Below are 19,149 nucleotides of genomic sequence, written 5' to 3'. Positions count from 1 at the left end.
GCAAACCTGTTGTAAAAATAGATGACCAGCGGTCGGAGGATGGCTTTGCTCTTATTGTGTTGCTCCGCTGCTGTTGACATCAGGCATATTTTACCCTGTTATGGGGCTTTTTGAGACGTGTGATTCAAATAAGATAAAGAACTCAAAAAGCTTCCATCATGTTTCTTGCCAGGGGCTCAATTCAAAAGGACCAAAACAAAAAACATTAAAAAATACACACGATTCCCATATTTAGATCCCAGCAAATATTCCCATATTTACTATAAATTTACACTTGGGACTAAACCAAGTCAAGCGGTTCTGCCCAGCAGGAACTACATGTTGAATGTTTACACTAAAACAAAATATAACTGTCCTCTCTTTCCACCACATGTCCCTCCCTTGCTGAATGATTGTTGTTCCACTGAGCTTGCCAGTGGCTATGCAGTGTACAGTGGCATCAGCCAATGGTGGAATCCCCTGGTGGCGTGTCTGGACTGGATCCCCTGTGAGGTTACACCACGTTGCCACTGCTACAGCAAACATTACACCCTGCCACAAAGTCTTGCACATTTGTGGGATTTTACTGTGTTAGTGAACAAGAAGAGAGGCAGTATAATCTGATGTCAACCGCCCACCTCACCTGCTTCCATTGCTACTGAAGTTCCACTGATCTACATTATCAATACAACATACACTGACTACTTAATGTTCTTCTATACTAAGAAAAAAGATAAACAAATCTTCTTTGGCAAAGAAATTTAACTTAATTTTATTAAAATATTGAATAGACAACTTTCTCACCAAGTTCACAATAAAACATTTAACCTCCTGAAAGAGACATGATAAACACATACAAATTAGTTTCCAAATCATTTTAAATATTTAAGACAACCGCCAAATGTCCAGCTCTTAATAACCTTCCCCACGGTGAGGACTGATAAGAACGTGTGTATCTACAGATCAGTTTACTCAGAGTTATGAAGCCAATGTGTAGACTGTTGAAACATAACCATTGCTTTTGCTAAAATGTGCAAATTCAATTTTTCAACCACTCATGCTCACTGACTGACAGGGTATAATTCCCCCAAAATGACACTAAAAAAAAGAAAAAAAGAAAAGACAATTAAAAAGAAGTCAAATTACAATGACAACAACAACAAAAAAAAGACAACAATTTCCCATATCTACTCCATTATCATTTAAGACAATGCAAAAATCAACTACTGCTGTGCAACTAAATGGACTACATCCAACGGCTTTGTTTGTGATAACAAGAGGTGAATTGTGCAGGATCTTAGTCCAGGCTTTGTTTCCTCTTAAGGCATGTAAGCTTTAAAGGTCCTCTTCATCAGGGTGACCAGATAGAAGGGTGTGCTTCACGTCACAGAACCCCAAATCAAGAGAAACGCATCCTCTTGAGTTTCCTTCAGTGTCCATTTATCGTTGTCTTAGGTAGATGTGCGTGCATGTATTTACAAATGTTACCAAATGCATTGCCACCATGGAGCCTCTGCATACTTCTTAATACGTGCAGTGATAAGCAAGGCACCACCTCTTCATGTGTACATCCCACTGCTATCCATCATCACTCACTCCCTTCCTTCCATAGGAAATCTCAGACACGGCTCTCTTCACTTCCCCTCTCTCATTTCCTTACATATATTTTATTGATTAGCATGGGTTTATGTATGATTGAATGTACATTTTCAGGTATATATATATATATTGGCATCTGTGTGTAGAATTAGGGCGTACTGAGCATTTGGACGATTTTGGATATTTCAAAGAGAAGGAGGAGGGGCAGTGCTGTCTGAGCCTCTAGAAAACAGGCAGTCTGGTGGAGGTCAGAGTACAGGCATTGATATCCTCGGTGTGAGAGGCTCTGTGCAGGGACGGTTCTGAGGCACTGCGGTTTATCTTAGGGAGGGCATGCTGGAGAAGCTCAATGGAGGACAAGATCTAAAAAAAAAAAAAAAGGGAAAGATTAGTCATACAAAATGCTCTTCATTCAGCTTAGAGTCTACAATCACCAAGAGAGTGGCTAACCTGCGGGAAGAGCGGCCTCTCGTCCTTGGACTTCTTGATGCAGTCGGCCACCAACCTTTTCATGGCTTTGGGGCAGTTCTTGTAGAGCTTACTGAGGTCTGGAGACAAATAGCCTCTTCCCACCATGAAGATAATCTGAGAGGAGGGAGTGACAGACAGCAGATGAGAGTGAAGGAGTGTGTGGAACATTATTCACATTTAAAAAAAACATCTTAGAGTTGAACTATTAATCTGAGTCAGTGAAACAGTAAGAGACACCTGATCAACCCTCAATCAGCATTACACCACCAGGATTCTTAATAAATATGGCCAGTGACTCGAAAGGTATCTAAAACACTGCAGCCACTGGCATGAGTGCATGATGATGCAGAGATAAAGGATGATAGCAGTACGCTATGTGCCTGCCAGGTCAGCTGAGTACAAAGTCATTCTACAGTATCAAGGAGAAGTGGGGTACAACACTGGATCGTAACAGTACTTACGGGCACACTTTGTACAGCAATTTTAGCCAAGTTTCAATACAGTCACAGTAAAACAACTGAACAAGCGGTCAGACTTGGGGCCTGTGAGATGACGAAAAGACCACAGACATACGTATGCACACCAATACACCCCTTTTCTCCCACACGAACAGGGTTGTGTTACGGGGTCTAAAATTAGGCCAGTGGCTCCAGGGCGTCCACCTCTGTTCCATGGTGGGCCTTAGGCCAGCTCCACAACCCCCTTCAGACAGCGACCCAGTGTCTTTCCACCACCTTCTGGCCTGGCATCGAAGCCTGACACTGGGAGCCAGGCAGGAACAGGAGCATAGTGGCACATCTGATTGTGGGGCTACAGCTCTGTTTTACATGACCAAATCTAATGAGGTAGCAAAACTTGCAACCCTGAAGTTTTTGCAAATGCATTTTGCTAATTAAAAACAATTACAGAATGCTTAGTGGACAAAATAGGTGATACTCATTATACCATCTTAATGTCACCTATATGCACTGCTGAACCACTAAACTACTTTCACCTGACACACAGTGTGATGTGTAAATAATGAAACTTTACCTGATCTCTGTTTGCTGTCTGGGAGTATGGGAGCTCTCCCGTCATGAGCTCAAAGAGAACAATTCCATAGGAATAGACATCAGACTGGAAGCTGTAAGGATTGTTATCCTGCATCCGGATAACCTCAGGAGCCTGTGGACATCCAGAAAAAAACATGAATACAGATCCCCACTTTTTGTTTCCATTTCTTGTCTGTTTATTGTGTTTCACGACTAAAAAAAAAAAAGTGTTTAATTTTAGTTGCTTTAGTGAAATCAAGGCGGTTTTACTGACCATCCAGAGAATGGATCCAGAAGGCTGCTCCACCTGATGTGAACCGCTCCATCTGGCCTTCACCGTAGCAAGACCGAAGTCCCCGATTTTCACTGTTAGCCCTTCATGCAAGAAGATGTCTACGCTTCTGTCAAGGAATCACAGCTACAACACAGAGGATACACAGAACCTCAGCATGAGGTTATTATAGTGCATTGACTTCTTTTATCTTTTATACAAACTCACTGAAACAACCAATAAAAAAAAGGATACTGTTGGACTTCATGTCACGATGAATGATGTTCTTTGCATGCAGATAGCTAAAAAGAAAACAAACAAGAAAAAAAATTAGATGACACCTCGGTTCCCTTTAATTTGGTTTATCAGAAAAACTTAAAAGACTTACTCCATGCCCTGAGCGGTCTGCCTGGCAATGTCTATGAGCTGGATGATCTTGAAGTTGGTCTCCAGGACGTGAATATGTTTGTAGAGGCTGCTGCCCTCACACCACTGGGTTACAATGGCCAGGTTGTCCTGCGTCATGTAGCCCATGAACAACAGGATGTTGACATGTCGTGTTTTCCTGTGACCAGCGGCAAAGGGGAAGGGGAAATCGCCAAAACAAAGATAAGATAAAAGTTTGCAATAAAGATGATTCGCCAAGAATTCAACGATTTGCAACTGTCAGAACAGCTGAAAGCCCCAGCTGTTAGAACGCTAAAATACATTCTGTCCATGCCATTTCTTACCTCAGGACTGCAACTTCATTTCTGAATGCCTGTAGCTGCTCTGGTGTGGGGTCAGTCACCTTCAAAATCTTTACTGCTACATCACCTACAACAAATACACTGTGCTCAGTTACCCGTGACCCATAAAACCCACTGTAGGCTCATATGAAACGCAATGCTACATGCACTCTGATCATTTTCCAATCATTAAGCGTGTCAGGTAACTCTTGACAACGTGTAAAGTGCAGTGGGGAAAAGTGAATGGTTACACCTGAAAGTGCCCCGCCCCTTCTGAAATGCATTCCTACCATGCCATTTCCCTTTGTATACAGTTCCAAAGGAGCCTGAACCAATGCGGGAGTGCAGACACACCTCACTGGCCTCGATCTCCCAGTAGTAACTAGAGTCTCGCTTGTCCCGAGGCCTCTGGAACAGAAATCAACAAGATACAACTGATGTGAGACATAAACTAAACCCAACCAGTTATCATAAACCAGTATTCTGTAGACTGCACTAACTGGTTTGAAAGTATTTACTTTATATATACACACAGAAAATACAAGCAGGGGTGGAACGAGTAGTAAAATATTTTACTGAGTAAGATTACTTGTTTAAAAACTAAAAATTAAATGAAAGAACACCTACAAAATAAAGTGCATTAACATGTATTAGTGTTAACAGAGTGAACTGCTCCACAGAGCCTTTATGTCCAAACCAACAATGAATTCCTTTTCAATAGATGGACATGTGCAGCCTGTGCAAAAGAGGACAAACCTCAGACAATTAAACAAAAATGGCCAACAACAAATAAAAAGGGTGCAACAAGCAACATTAGGCTACATTCTAATATAATATTAGTCCTCCTCAGTCTGTTCTACATTAAGCTTTTCTGCTCATTCCGTTCGTTCACATTATGCATAACATAACCAGTCCACTCAACTCTCTTCCACTGCGCTCCTCAAGGTTTTCAAAAACCTTTGAGCTGAAAGAGCGCTTGGCAGCCACAACTGCGACACAGATGGTCAAAAATGGCAGAAAGGCCTCACACACACACACACACACACACACACATTACTGAATGTAGATGTTCAAGGTAAACGTAGAAGCTACTGCAGGAGTATGTTTGTCAGACCCAGAATGCACCTGTCTTTGGTCACTTAACATGTTCACTGGGTGGTTCATTAAATCAGTGATTAAGGAGAAGCATTGTTGTACCCCTGACAGTCGGCCAGTAAACGTACACATTAAACATGTATCTCTGGACATGGAGCCCTCTGGAGCTCTGCCCTCACGCAGCTCCTACTCTGCTGCAGCTGCTGATTTGGCTCCTTTCCTTTGTTCCATTTTCACATGGTTTATCATCACACTTTTCATGTGTTGGCATTTTGTTCTGTAACTAATCTGACTTGAAATTCACTGAAGTACAAAAGTTGAGAAACAAAATAACAAAAAAAAACAACAACTTGGTTACAGTTACAACAGTACATTTAAATCATTTCTCACACCCAGTCATACAAGACAAGACAGAACTTACAATTTTATTTTTCTCCTGAGTGTTGAAGGACGTGGCCCTCTCCCGTTGGGCAGGTGCAGGGGCTTTGGACTGGGTCTGGGACCAGCCTGTAGGACTCTGGCTGGGGGAACTCCCCGCTTCAGGAATACAGAGAGAAAGAGAAGGCAGCGATTCAGGATGGATCATTTTGTGTCCAAAATCATTACACACACACATATACAGTGAATTATATGGAGATGGCTATATGGTGTGTCAGATAGGAAAACTTAAATATTTAGAATGCTAAATGGGATATAACAATCTTTTCTAGACAGTTGGCAAACACTAGAAAGAGGCAAACACACTGAACTATATGGTCAAATTTTAAATGAATGCACAATCAACATTTGTGGTGAGGGGAGGATGTGTGATGCAGCACAAAAGCACACAACATGATGCTAATGAAATGCAGAGAGAGCACTTACCAGAGTCATGATCACGCATTGCATCCTAGGAACGAAAAACACAAAGTTCTGTCAGCGTGTAAGCAGTAATTAACATGCTGTGCTGTCACTTGTGGTTTGACTTTAATACTAAAGATGTAAATGCAGATAGTCTGTTTGCAATGCATGCCATTCAGACCGCACACAGACACTCTGCTTTCTAACCTTTTCTGGACTCTCGGATGAGGCATCAACAAAAGACTGGGAGAAGTGCACAATACCTACTTTCCTCTTCAGCCAGAATCTATGGCACCAGGAGCTGGGGGAGGTATTCAGGCAGTCTAGCTACTCCCCAGCAGGGTACAATACAACAGGCCAGTGAGGAAAGGGGGAAAAGGGACAGAGTAAAGGAAAGTGAGGAAGAAACGATGACAAGAGCGATGCCCAGGTTTCTACCTGGACATAATATAGGGAACATGTTCTACAAAAGCATGCGAAACGAGTGAGCTGATTATGCAAGAACATTGGTAGTGAAAAGCAGAAACTAGAACAGAATAGGGAGGAAGTCAAGTGTCGCACATTTTAAAAATCGCTAAAATAAGATACCATCAGGGGAATTACACAAAACAGGCTCAACCCTGTCCAGGTGGCTCACTTAACGCAGAGGTAGATAAGAGGTAGAAAAAAGCAAGGCAAAGATAGTTGGAATGCCTGAGATGTACGTAGGAGGGCAAGATCACTCTCAGTCAGGAGATATTTTAGGAGTGGCTAGAACCTACAGGAGTACCCAAGGGGCCCCATATGGTGTGTAGTTACCTCAATCATGCTGCTGTCTACAGGCAGGGTAGTGCTAACCATGTGGACGTTGGGCGTGGAAGTGGAGCGCTGCCTCTGGGAGAGGCCACCGCCTGTGGGTGTGTAGGGGGCGGTGTAGTTGAAGGCATGAGGGGTGGAATATCGATGGGCAGAGCTGTGAAGGTGCACATGGATCAAACATTAAAAGATGGAGCAGCTATTGTTCGTCTGTCTTGCATCACTGCCTCAAAATGACACCCACCACTGACATTTGACAGAGCAGCACACACTGAATTTTGTGACTTCTTTAAAAACAGACTGCCGTGGGTGCGGTGGTGGCTGGTGGAGGGGCTTTCTGGTTTCATTTCTGTCATTTTCTCTCACTTTCCCTATTGAAGCATTGTCTGTTTACAGTGTGTTGTGCCATCAACAAACTGCAACCACACATGCAAAAATCAATCAGAAGCAAACTAGTACAACTGAAAAATAGCACAGAGGAAGTACTTATTGGTTCATTTTATTGTGGCCGTATCCCTTTTTTGGCTAGGTTGACACTGCAGAGGTATTTTGCCCTTGATGTTTGCCAAGATCAGTATTGGCTCAGATGAAGAGTACAAAGCTCACCAGGCAAATATGTTAATCTGCAAACAATCCAAATGTTAGTCTGACTTGACAAGTTCACTTTTACAAGTACAGAAATCGAATGTTAGAAAGCTAAAATGCCCATAAACGTATGAACAAGAACGTCTCATGTCCAGAAATAAAACTCAGCTTTGAATTAATAAAAATTCTTGGGACACCTCGTGTTACTGGAGTTATAACTGTACTAAACTGTACTGCTGGTTAGAGTGTGTGAATGACATGTATGAACAGATCATATTAAATCACACTTATGACCATGGAGTGCACTCCTTGAGAACAATCCCCCTTTTGGCAATACAAAACTTTGTTTCAAAAGACTATTTGCGATTGCTCTGCATGGAACAACTTAATACTTTGTGAGTGCTAATTTGGCAGCTCGGAGTGCTTTTTAACCATTTTAAGTGCTCCTGAAACAACAGGCTCTTTTCACGCCTCTCATTACATCAGCACTTGGACTGGTAAGCCTCCATAAAGCTGAGGACGTCATTAAAAACAGGATTTAATTCAATTCAGATTAAGGTTCTTTGCAAATCAGAACACAAGTACAACTGTGTTGCAGTCAAGCATGACAGAAAACAGAAACGGACAATGGTCGTTGCTACCTAAACCTGCCAATGTATCGTCACTCCTAGTTACAATATACTGGTCAGAGACCTCAATTTTATTCTACAGTAACTCGTAAACACTTCAAGAAATGTCTTGTTCTTTCTGCTCTGCCAGTGGCTAAGTAGCACCCTGATCATTACAATACCAAACCATAAACTAAACTAAATGATCCATGGAGAGACACTATTTAGATACTACTTCATAGGCATCACTCACTCATCATTCAGCTTTAAAACCAACACATGTGCTTTCATAATACTGCCGTCAAAGTCTCTACGCTCTCTCTATATTAAAAGTTCTGTGTGGCATTTTTGACAACTAGCCGCTGTGGAGCCGGTTTTCTATAAGTGGGTCCCCGTTTTGTTCATCTCTTGCTCATGCACACAGTCCTGCCAATGGTTTCACACTATTCCACTGATCTACAGGTGGCGGTGACATGCTAAGATATGCAACAATGAGCTAGCAAAAGAGGGGAACAAGAAGACTATTGGCAAGTAAACATGGATGTAAACAATGCTTGATTTAAGATGCATTAAAAAAAAGTGTTTTGCAAGTGTTTTATGAGGAAGGGAAATACATTCAGCACTTAAGGATACACACACAATGAGTTTTGGTGAGTGACGCTGAATGTAAACGCACACTTTTACCCTCGGGTTGCAGAATAGGAGGACTTAATTCTGCAAAAGAATGTTCACACCTTTCTGTGTATGCATTACTTTGTTCTGTTTTCAAAATGTAGTGTTATTTGCATATGTGTCATTTGCACATTAGTGTGGGAGGGAAATCATTTTGAGGACAATAACTGACAGCGGTTGGCATTATATCTATCTTATGATAATAGAAACACCAGAAGGAAGGGTTATGGATAGATCGAACATAAAAACTTTGCCTCACCTTGGAAACCGTGTTAAGGATTCCCTCATTCGCCGGGATGTCAGCGAGGGCAGTGACGGGCCACTGCTGTCACCAGGTGTTGGACACAAGCTGAAGATGGAGAGTGGTGGACAGTGAATCTCTCACAGTGCTTAATCAAATAAGAGCTAAAGACTACAGTGGCTGTCGGGTACAGTAAAGGATGTATATGTCTCTGATAATGATCTTTTAATGTTTACTATCAGTCCTACAGCTTGCATGCAAAGTAACACGTATAGCACCTGTTCTCAGTGCCAGTTTGCAAAGTCATATATATGAGCTTAGCCCTCAGGACATCTGCAGTATCAGCAGAACCTGTTTTCTATTTTACCCCAACAGCACAATTTTTGACGCACTTTACATGCCACCTCAGATTAAGATTAAATTTAACAAAACTAACTTTAATGGAGCGCCCATACAGAGAATGAATTCAAGAAAGTAGTTGCGTTACGCTCCCTTTTCAAGGTGAAAACACTTACAGGAGTTGTCTGATATTGCTCCAGTCCACACACATCGTGGGCACTTTGGTGCTACAGTGCTCATGGAATTTGTAGCCGCATGTTTGGCAACGGAAACCATTCAAAAGAAACTTCTGGCAAATATCACAGAACGCTAGTTTCAAATATGTTTTCCGAACCTGAAAATGACAGAGAAAAAAAAAGTTAATGGAATTATGTAGCAGTGACCGTTTTTTGAGGGTGAGGTTATTCTTCAGGTACTCACAAAATTATGTGTCGTCAGTGGAACATGATCTAGAACCTCCACCAGTAGCTCTTCCCCAATAAGTGAGGTGGAGTTAGTATTCCAATCCATCCGGAATTTTTTACTGTTACAAAAATGGACAAAAGACTTTACATGAAGGGATATCAATTAAGAAAGGATACCTAGAGCCAGTAAGAATGTGATATGTAGAATTTCTCATCTTATTTACAAGGTTTCAAACCCACAACAATCCTAACCTCACCTCCTTTGCTCTGGATGCAACCTGAAGACAGCGCAGCACTGAGGCTGCAGACCTCGCACCTTTAATGCTTTAATCAGGCAACTGAACAGAGTCATACCTGGTCGCACGTTTACCTGAGGGACAGAAAAAAAAACGTAATAATTCTTCTCTTGCCTGCCAGGATGTAAGCAGCTCCAAATGCCTTTAGGTAACTGAACTATTTCTGTAGCTTTTTTTGGATGTCTGGAAATCTGTATGCCACCAGTATGCCATCTCCTACCAGCAGGAAAAACGTACTCACCACAGTGCGCTGTTGGTTTGGGAGGTAGACACGGATAGTGCTGCTAGTCTTGGAGTCGGGCATCTTGCTGTCATCTGAGGAGCGACGCTGGCAGGTAAAGCCCTGGACCATGGTTGGGGAAAGGCACGGGCCCTCGAACGCAGAGTCCTTCATTCCGAATCCGTTGCTCAGGGTCTTCCACGCTCCCTGGAGGTGCTCCATTAGTAAAGCCAAACGCTCGCAATGGTCTGAAAATAAGAAAAACAAGACACGCACAGACACACAAACAGTATTAGTAGTCCAAATACTTAAAAAGCTCACATCAACATTATCACTTAATCAATATCACATTTGTTCTCTTTCCTCTCTGTGAGGATATTGGTGGTATGCAGACTCATAGTGTAACAGAATGTAAATGAGTCCAGTCATCCTCCAAGCTTTAAGGTTTAAAACTGTTTAAATTAATACTCTCTACCTAAAATCTATCTTTGTAGAAATGTATATTTTGGAATACAGTTTTTTTTTTCCTTTCCGCTGAAAAAGGGCAGCTGCGGTTGGCTTGAATGCACGTCAGTCACAATGAACTCCAACAGTGAAATGAAACAGCCACGGAAGAAAGTAGCAAAATAACAACAGATTGGGGTTATGCCATTGAGAAACTGTTAGACGTAAACACTAAGCATAATCGCACCAACTGCAACCAAACCTCTTGAATGATGGCGTGATTAGGGCCAGTCAGTGTGTTAGCAGCAAGCCTTTCAGAAGTGTGACAGGAAAAGTAAAGAGAACATGTACACTGTGACCTGTTTAGTGGCCCTATGTTATTCAACTGCGAGCTCAACCCTACGCTACAGGAGCAGTTTTAAGAATACCACAGGCGATTTTTTTGTGTGTGGCTGCAATTGTCCTCTCCCTTTTCATTTGAGAGGCAACAGCAGAGCAATGTAGACAAACTAATCCACTCAGACCAGGAGAATCTCAGGCCACCACAGAGGTCAGTCGTGTTATTTACAGTATATGCTTTCAACAGACTCTTCCTTCTGCATGGTCAGACTAAACAACTAAAACTCCAACAGCTCGTAACAGTAAAGGGATCACAATACTTACATACAGGGAGTAATCAAATAAAGAAATAGAAGAAAGGAATACTGGTTATCTAAATATAAAACGTATGTACTTCCTGAAAATAAAATAAGAAATTAGTCATTTCGCAATTAGGCAGAGCCTGTAAAATAAAAATAAGAACTTGTTACAACTCAAGTTGGACCTACTCATCACAAACAAATACGCTCCCTCTTCCGCTTAGTTTTCAATACAAACTCTGGGGATATATATATTTATATTTATACACACACACATACAGAAGTTTCACTGATTCTTGGTATTCATTTTCACTGTGTACACTTTCAGCCAGCGAAACTCCTAAATTACCACTGGGGTGTCTTATACAAAGACCTGTTAACAGTGAAGAGATGATTTACTGCAGTTAGTGGTTAGCTGTCACAGCAGACATACTGGTATGTCAGCAGCACAGAAAAGTAGGAACCTGGGACAATTGTGGCTCTCCCACCCTTCCCACCATGCTGCAGGAATTGTGTTCAAAACAAGTGCTGTTATCCACCCAGAAAAGGGTATCAACAGAAAGAATGTGAAGTCCAGAATAATTAGACTTTACTCCCGTCTGCTGGGATCTGTTCTACATAAAAGGGTCGGTCGACATAACACAACTCGGCGTTACAAACCCACGGCAAGAGTTTCTGCTTTGACTGAACGCTTTTAAAAAACAAAAGAAGGTATAAATGTAGGTGAGACTCAATGTCAGCTGGTTAGCATGTTTTGTGATAGTTAAGGTAGAGTTTTAAACACACTTTTGAGCCTTCAATGGGGTTTCAATTCAATCCAACTCCGTACTAAAACAGAGTAGTAAAATACGCCTGCTACTGAAATGAGTGCACTATTTGCACAACTACAGAAGCTATAAGTAGCTACGTGTGTTTTCATAAGGCCTGGTAGATCCAGTTTTTACTGTGACTGAATTGTCTGTAGGCCCTCAGAGGCGAACTTTATCGTTAAACTTCACTGCACCGCTCTATTCGCCCTCCATTCAAATTTCACTAGTCCAAACAATGCATGTCTTGGTCATGTGCCCCAAGGAGAAGCAGTTAAACACTTCTAGTTAGCATTTCAAACATAATTCAAATCGTAGCAATGCTAGGAGCCAGTAGCCTGCATATGCTTACCAAGAGAAGTTAGAAAAGTTGTGCTCCGCCATAACTTCAGGAAAAAGTGGCGTCGGTGACATCATCATATTTGCAACGCATTCAAAGAAAAAAGGGAAAAAAAAAGTCAAAGTCGCCAAAGAACCCTGAAATTGTATCAAATAATCTTCCGGTAAATGTAGCGATAGTGTGAGACGTGAAGGTCATAGGCGGGTCTCTTTTACGAGCCACCTAATATAATAGAGGAAAAGTTTTATCTCCCAGTCGTGGTAAATGCGAGCGAAAAAAATCCGTCGGACCCTCAAAGTGACACGACGAAGGGATATTCGTTTAAGTCCCGTGAAGCACTTTCAAATTAAAACACCCGTGAAAGTTGCTCGGTAATGCCTCGCTTTTCAATCAATATTTACGTTGTTCGGGAGAAGGTGAAAAGGTTTGAGTTGGTGTCGTGCGTCCGTCTGACGCCAGTGATTGAAACAGGACCTTGCAGTCATAACAAGAGTTGCAAGCATCACTCACACTGCGCAACTACAGCACAAATTTAAGCCCTCCCACTTTGGTGAAACCTTTTTTTTTTTTTTTTTGGTACAAAAGATCAAGCTTATATTTATAGATATAATGGGTTGTTTATGTGTGGCCATATTTTACATACATACTATATTTAAAGTCCTATTCTGTAGCATGCGTCGCCGTTGAGCTCATGTACCGGTAAAGGTTCATTTAAAATCACAAAGGCTAATACGTGTGAAACATTAATGTAGTTTTTTTTTTAACTGCACATTCGTTAAAATATGAGTTGCAACCGTATCTTTTGAAAAGCAGAAGAAAAAAAAAAAAAAAAGGGGCCCACTGCCGGTTTGGAGTAAAGGAGGGATCCATTATTAACTACAAGTGCACCATCATCTGGAGATGTGAAGACAGTGCAACATTGTATCCTTGGAAATTATTGTGGAGCCTTCCTGATTCATTCATTCATGACAGTCATGTTATATTTTGCATATCTGGCATAAAAAAGACACACAAGAGTCAGCTTGTAGGATGCTATGGCATGTAGGCTACAGTCTGGAAAAAAAAAGGTTCCACCTCGAATTAAAGGTGAAGATCTTCTTAACTGGCAGAAATGTATCTTTCTATATGGATACAGACATCAAAACAGGCTTAAACTTTAGCTTTTGTTAGCAAAGAGCTACAGCTTATTCTTTTCCAAACTAGCTCTGAAACCATACATTTGGGAAACCTTCTAGACTCACCATGTGTTCACCATCTCCGTGGCATCCTGGTCTGGGTCCCCTGAGGTACCCTAATCACAGCTAGGTCCTTTCAGCAAGCTCGAGTTGACACCATCTGAGAATAAAACAGCTTCATCAACATACCGGTCAACATGTCTTGATGGGCTCAGCATACATTGTTTCCATAAAGCAGCAGAATTTCTTTAGCTAGACATCGAAGTCACAAACCCACGTTATATGTTCCTGTTTTGCAGCCATTTGTAATTTAATTCTACTCATCTGACTTTACAGTTTAGTCTACTTTTCTGAAAACAGCATTTTCTAACAGATTTCTCATCTAAGAAATACCAGAAATGCCAAATACTGTTTCTGTGAAGATGAGGGCAGGGCTTTGTCATTGTGGAGCGTTTTAAGGTACTCCACACCACATGCAACAGTACCACTGCATTTCACTCAGCGTGGGATATTACGGTGAGACACCTCTTAATCAATTCAAAATCACGCACCACAAGTTGTGATATTTCCCTCTGCTTTTTATTAAAGGTTGTAAGCTACAGAATGAAGACCACAGAAAATAACAATTGCTATCTGAGAGCATTACGACCAAACCACCTTAAGACTGAGATGAATGCATCTTTCCACTTATTGATCTGACTGAGCACTCAGGCCAGTGAGCTGAGACGCTTGCAGCTCCCATGGATTGTTGTCTCTATCAGCTGTCTTCTATTTAAAACATGATGCAATCAGGACCCGTTAAACAACAAGGTTCTGCATTTAGATGATACAGTCATATGTTTATGAAATCATCAGTCTGAAACACATGCTCACCATTGTTTGACTGTTTTGATCATAGTTTGTTTTAGGCCTGGAAACTCATTTCAATTCCAGATTCTGTGATTTCAGGCTTGCTTTGTTAAGTTGTATATGGTCATTCACAAATACCTGAGTAAACTTTTCATTTCAGGTGGTTTTAAGATGTAAAAAATATAATATATAATAAAAAATTATAATAAATAAAATAATAATCTGAATGCTATTCTTATTATCATTGTTTTTAAACCTTTAGTTGAAATTAGTTTCTGATAATTGTTATGTTTCTTCATTGCTGAGAGTCAAGGATTCAGAAAGAGGCCACATCTCACACACTACAAATTCACTTTTTACTTCAAATTGATTGAATTATTTTCATCTTCTTAGTTAATTTTAACCAGTAACAGTAGTAACATTTATTGAGAACCAGATACAGACAAACAGACCGTTTATTGCACTAATTCTGTAAACAGAGCTACTTCTGAGACATGTCTGGTAAGGTACTGCCATTGATTTACCCAAATAAAACTGTAGGTGTGTCCGGAAAGTTAGCTGACAGGGGCTAATAAAAAGATTTGAGAGGTCACTGTATAGCCTTTCCACACAGTATCTGAGTGAGTATGGCTCTTGAAATGGCTCACAGAAACCTATACTTTTATATGCAAAGGTCTCAAGCAATTTACCATGAATAAATTGGGGCTAGTACACAATTAATAATTATTACATAAAACCATTTCAAGTTTCCTGCTTTTTATCTTTCCATTTTGTGGCTCTAATATAGCCCCTTTTTTTAAATTTTTGCATGAATTATTATCATTAATGCTCTTTTTTTAGTTGTAGTAGCTGGCATAAGTAGTACCAGTTGTAGTATTGGTATACTGCTAATAGTAGATTCACTCATATTTGGATTTTTAAGACGTTTTTAATGTTTAAAAATGAAGTGGATAAAATAAGGCCAGTCAATTTATGGAAACAGGGCCCTTCTGTATCCACGATTGGCTGATTCATAGAGGCGGTGTCCAGACTTCCTCGCGTTTGATTGGCTGCCTGCAGAGGCTGTGGCCAATGACCGTGCAGGTTTTTTACTGGATACTGTGAATGACAATTCAGGAACTCCTGTTCACACCGCATGTAGCGCAAAGAAGGAGGCGTAAACACTGACATAGCTAGGTAGCCAGCAAGGTAAGCAATAAACAGCACTAATACGAAAATGTATTTAATCTGTAGACATTGTATATGTTTAACTTTTGAAACTATGACCGATTATAGTGGAAAATTGAACGCGTGCTCGGTTTTCTTTTGTAAAAAACGCACTGGTTTTCGGCCTGGTCCGCACTAATGGAGCATCGGGATCTCAGTCGGGCCTGCTAACGTTAGCTCGTCGTCACAACGACTTTGCCGTGTGCGCCCTGCGCGGGAAATTTTGTTTTTATGTCATATTCGCCCGAATACCCGTCGGAAACGATCCACGGTCAACCATTATCGCCATAAGTGTCGGATCCACACTTTCTCACCGGAGAAAAGAGATAAGATCGTCGACTGAACCGCGCGTCTTGGTCGTGATCGTGAGGTGGTTCTGCTAGCATGTGTTAGCAGCAGCGAGCAGCACCTAGTGTCTCGCGATTGCGCAGAAAAATCAACGTGACTAGGCCAACGCTAGCGTAGCCTCAACCTTTGGCATTTGATTCTGTCCTGCAAACGCGAAAAAACCCAGCCCGGCGTCGCGTTGTCTGGGTAACTTACGTGCAACCGACGATCTAGATGGTTTTAAAATGAAACGAGTCGAGAGGCGTCTCAGTCTTTTTGTTAGACGTCGGGCTTTGCTGGTTAAGCAGATGTTCCATCACAACACGATGTTGCTGTGACTGCCCTCTGGAGTTAGCTTTTCAAGTTAGCACACAAGCCCAACAGCATGCTTTCAGCTTTCATGGCCGTCCTGTAGTAGTGTGTGTGTGTGTGGGGTGGCGTTAAATTAGACCAACAAGTTATCGACAAAATATTAAGTAAAAACTCCTGTGTGTGTGTGTGTGTGTGTGTGTTCTCCGGTGGAGACGAGCTCTCACGTGGCTGCTGGTGAAACAGGATTTCTTTAACTATTTAGTGAAACGCTATTATGTAAGCAATAAAACGAGGCCCGACGTGCGTTTGGATGACTCTTACATACAGTCCGGAGCAACAAGTTAGCCTCTTGCAGTCACTGTACAAAGGGCGATTTTAAATCCAGCCGTCTCGGTTTGTAGCCCACGTCGACGTTTAGCTACTAATTGCGAGTAGCCTGATTACTCATTAACTCACATTCTTCCTGACTTGATGTCTTTAGCACCGTCAGCAAACAGAAGTTTGGCGTCACGGCATGTTTCCATTGACGAAATCCTGTAAGTTAGCTTAGTAGGTAGTTGTAGTCTGATGGGCCAAAGTATGATAGACACCGCAGCTGAAAATGTACCCCCCCCCTTTTTGTCTGATTCGTAGATTAGACCCCCCCCCCCCGTAGTCNNCCGGTAGTCATTATGCTAAACTGCCCCTTGCAGCACTGGTGTGTGAGTTGTGTGCTGTAATTTGATTCGGGACACGGAGAATTGTGTTAAACTTATTCTAATCTGACACACAAAATTTCCTTTAAAATGGTGCACATGAGATATTTTGACATCTCAAAGATTTTGCATTGACTTTGACAACCTTTATTTTATTTTTTATTTTTTTTTATTGTGTTCATGATCAGATAATTCTTTAACATGGCACTCATGTCACCTTGTGTACACTGGCTGCACCGCAAACAAATCACGCATCAGCAACAGCTGTTTATTTACCGTTTTGCACCAGTGTAACCAGCTGCATCAGTTAAAAATGTAGGCTTTATAGACCGTGGGCTCTCATACCACATGTGACAATAGCAGAATATGTGTGTAGTAGTGGAGTGAAAGTGAAAGCCAAAGCACATTATGTCAGTGTGTTTAAGTAGTCTAAACAGATTTGGCCACCAGTGACAAGATTAATGTGCTATGTTGATGCTTTAAGGTCTTAACATCGTACTAAGCAGCTTAATTGTTCAAGAGGCCACTTTTATAAACTGAAATCAAAGCTCTAAACTAGCATCCATATGCTCCGTATAAAACGCCTGTGACAAGTGATTTATAATGTGCAGGTGTATAACTGAGTTGCACAAATTGGATGTTAATAAAAATAAAAATGCAGCATTCTTTCTGCTGGAATGCACTTGCATGCGTTTCATGGAGGCCGGCCTGTTGGAGTGTCACAGCTGAAATTAGTCAGCACAAAACCTAGTGGAAAATCAAGATGGTGCCACATTCCCCCTTTTGAAAAGAATTGTCTTGCTTTGGTATGCAAGCCCACAAAACGCAGCTTAATGCGGCCAGTGTAGACGGTGTGCGATATCAATTGTGTATGTAGACTATTTTTAATTTAAATATGAATTGTGTTTATTAATTTGTGTTGTGTTTTTGTTTAGATAATGGAGTTGGGCGGCAACAGCGAGTGCTTTGGATGTGGCCGCTCTGGGCATTGGATCAAGAATTGCCCCAGTGCCAGCGGTTCACGTGGCCGTGGCGGAAGGGGTCGGGGACGAGGCAAGGGTACTATATACTACAGGCCACACCCAATATAAAATAATGATTACAATCACTTGGGTCACATGACAATTTTTTTTTTCACTGCACTTTTGATAAGTTATTCACTTATAGTTGTAGTTTTGGGGTTATGAATGGGTGGTAGCACAGCATTCCCAATGGGACACATTAATTTGAGGAGAAACACATGGGGAGGTCCATGAACTAAAACTGTCTCTTCCTTATCTTTGCATACTAATATGTCCGTGTCATTACAGAGCTGTTCTGTTATCGTTGTGGAGACCAAGGACACATGGCCAGGGACTGTGACCAAACTGAGGATGGTGTGCATTGCAGTTCCATTTCTTCTATTTCAGTTCTCGTTAGTTGGTGTAAAACGATTATGTTTTTAAACTTTGTTTTTTTTTTTTTTTTAAGTTAACAAACTTTCTTCCTGTCCAGCTTGCTACAACTGCCACAGGAGCGGCCACATTTCCCGGGACTGCAAGGAGCCCAAGAAGGAGAGAGAGCAGCTCTGCTACACTTGCGGCAAAGCTGGCCACATGGCCCGTGACTGTGATCATGCCAATGAGCAGAAGTGCTACTCCTGCGGTGGGTTTGGCCACATCCAGAAACTTTGCGATAAGGTGAAATGTTACAGGTGAGTTGTAGTCCTGGTTCGGAAAAGACGCCCCCTTATGAAAATGTCTAAACTTCTATATGAAATTATTTTAAATCCCTGTCTTCTCTTTGTAACATTTAAGTAGGTTTATTGTGTTTCTGGTTTAGTTCTTATGTCCACTTCAAAGAAGGAAACTAACTACTGAATTGTGTGTCCCCTAGGTGTGGCGAGATTGGTCACGTTGCTGTGCAATGCAGTAAAGCCAGCGAGACTAACTGCTACAACTGCGGAAAGGCAGGCCACCTGGCAAAAGACTGCACCATTGAAGCCAGCGCATAATCAGTGCCCTCTGTTGCCCCTCCTTTTTTCAGATTGATGGTTGGTTGTATTATTTTCTCTGAATCCTCTTCACTGGCCAAAGTTTGGCTAACAGAGGCTAGTCCCATGCCAGTGAGCCTCTCGACATGTAATACAATGAAAGGGGTGAAAAAAATATCTTTCTGCATTCAATACAAAAATGTTTTAGTTT

At 41.5% G+C, this 19,149-nt stretch overlaps 2 protein-coding genes across 8 annotated transcripts; one reads left to right on the top strand and one right to left on the bottom strand.

Annotated features, from left to right (window-relative positions):
• Window positions 1–723: 723 nt before the first annotated feature.
• raf1a (Raf-1 proto-oncogene, serine/threonine kinase a) lies at window positions 724–16,871 on the bottom strand. Of its 4 annotated transcripts, none has more exons than XM_035656631.1 (19): window positions 16,728–16,871; window positions 13,644–13,737; window positions 10,196–10,422; window positions 9,916–10,028; window positions 9,675–9,777; window positions 9,431–9,588; window positions 8,934–9,023; window positions 6,813–6,966; window positions 6,222–6,341; window positions 6,039–6,063; window positions 5,596–5,711; window positions 4,370–4,487; window positions 4,083–4,167; window positions 3,740–3,916; window positions 3,607–3,653; window positions 3,355–3,473; window positions 3,082–3,213; window positions 2,029–2,163; window positions 724–1,941 (listed from the first exon to the last, which is right to left on the bottom strand). In XM_035656631.1, the coding sequence occupies exons 3-19, from the start codon at window positions 10,394–10,396 to the stop codon at window positions 1,801–1,803; spliced, it is 2,034 nt and encodes a 677-aa protein (XP_035512524.1). In that variant the 5' UTR covers window positions 10,397–10,422; window positions 13,644–13,737; window positions 16,728–16,871; the 3' UTR covers window positions 724–1,800. The 4 variants fall into 4 exon arrangements, with proteins under 4 accessions (XP_035512524.1, XP_035512525.1, XP_035512523.1 ...); XM_035656632.1 differs by lacking the exon at window positions 16,728–16,871 and adding an exon at window positions 16,176–16,614; XM_035656630.1 differs by lacking the exons at window positions 13,644–13,737; window positions 16,728–16,871 and adding an exon at window positions 12,415–12,894.
• Window positions 15,464–19,126, top strand: cnbpa (CCHC-type zinc finger, nucleic acid binding protein a). 4 transcript variants are annotated; one of them, XM_035656637.1, is made up of 5 exons: window positions 15,464–15,614; window positions 17,902–18,019; window positions 18,277–18,342; window positions 18,461–18,659; window positions 18,842–19,126. In XM_035656637.1, exons 2-5 carry the CDS (start codon window positions 17,905–17,907, stop codon window positions 18,957–18,959), a joined length of 498 nt encoding a protein of 165 aa, XP_035512530.1. In that variant the 5' UTR covers window positions 15,464–15,614; window positions 17,902–17,904; the 3' UTR covers window positions 18,960–19,126. The 4 variants fall into 4 exon arrangements, with proteins under 4 accessions (XP_035512530.1, XP_035512528.1, XP_035512529.1 ...); XM_035656635.1 differs by having other exon boundaries at window positions 18,437–18,659; XM_035656636.1 differs by having other exon boundaries at window positions 17,902–18,025.
• The last annotated feature ends 23 nt before the right edge of the window (window positions 19,127–19,149 follow it).

The sequence above is a fragment of the Morone saxatilis genome, unplaced genomic scaffold (assembly GCF_004916995.1).
Source record: "Morone saxatilis isolate NCDOM2014 unplaced genomic scaffold, NCSU_SB_2.0 Contig15, whole genome shotgun sequence".
NCBI classification, from domain to species: domain Eukaryota; kingdom Metazoa; phylum Chordata; class Actinopteri; family Moronidae; genus Morone; species Morone saxatilis.
This window is presented reverse-complemented; position numbering and strand designations above follow the sequence as displayed.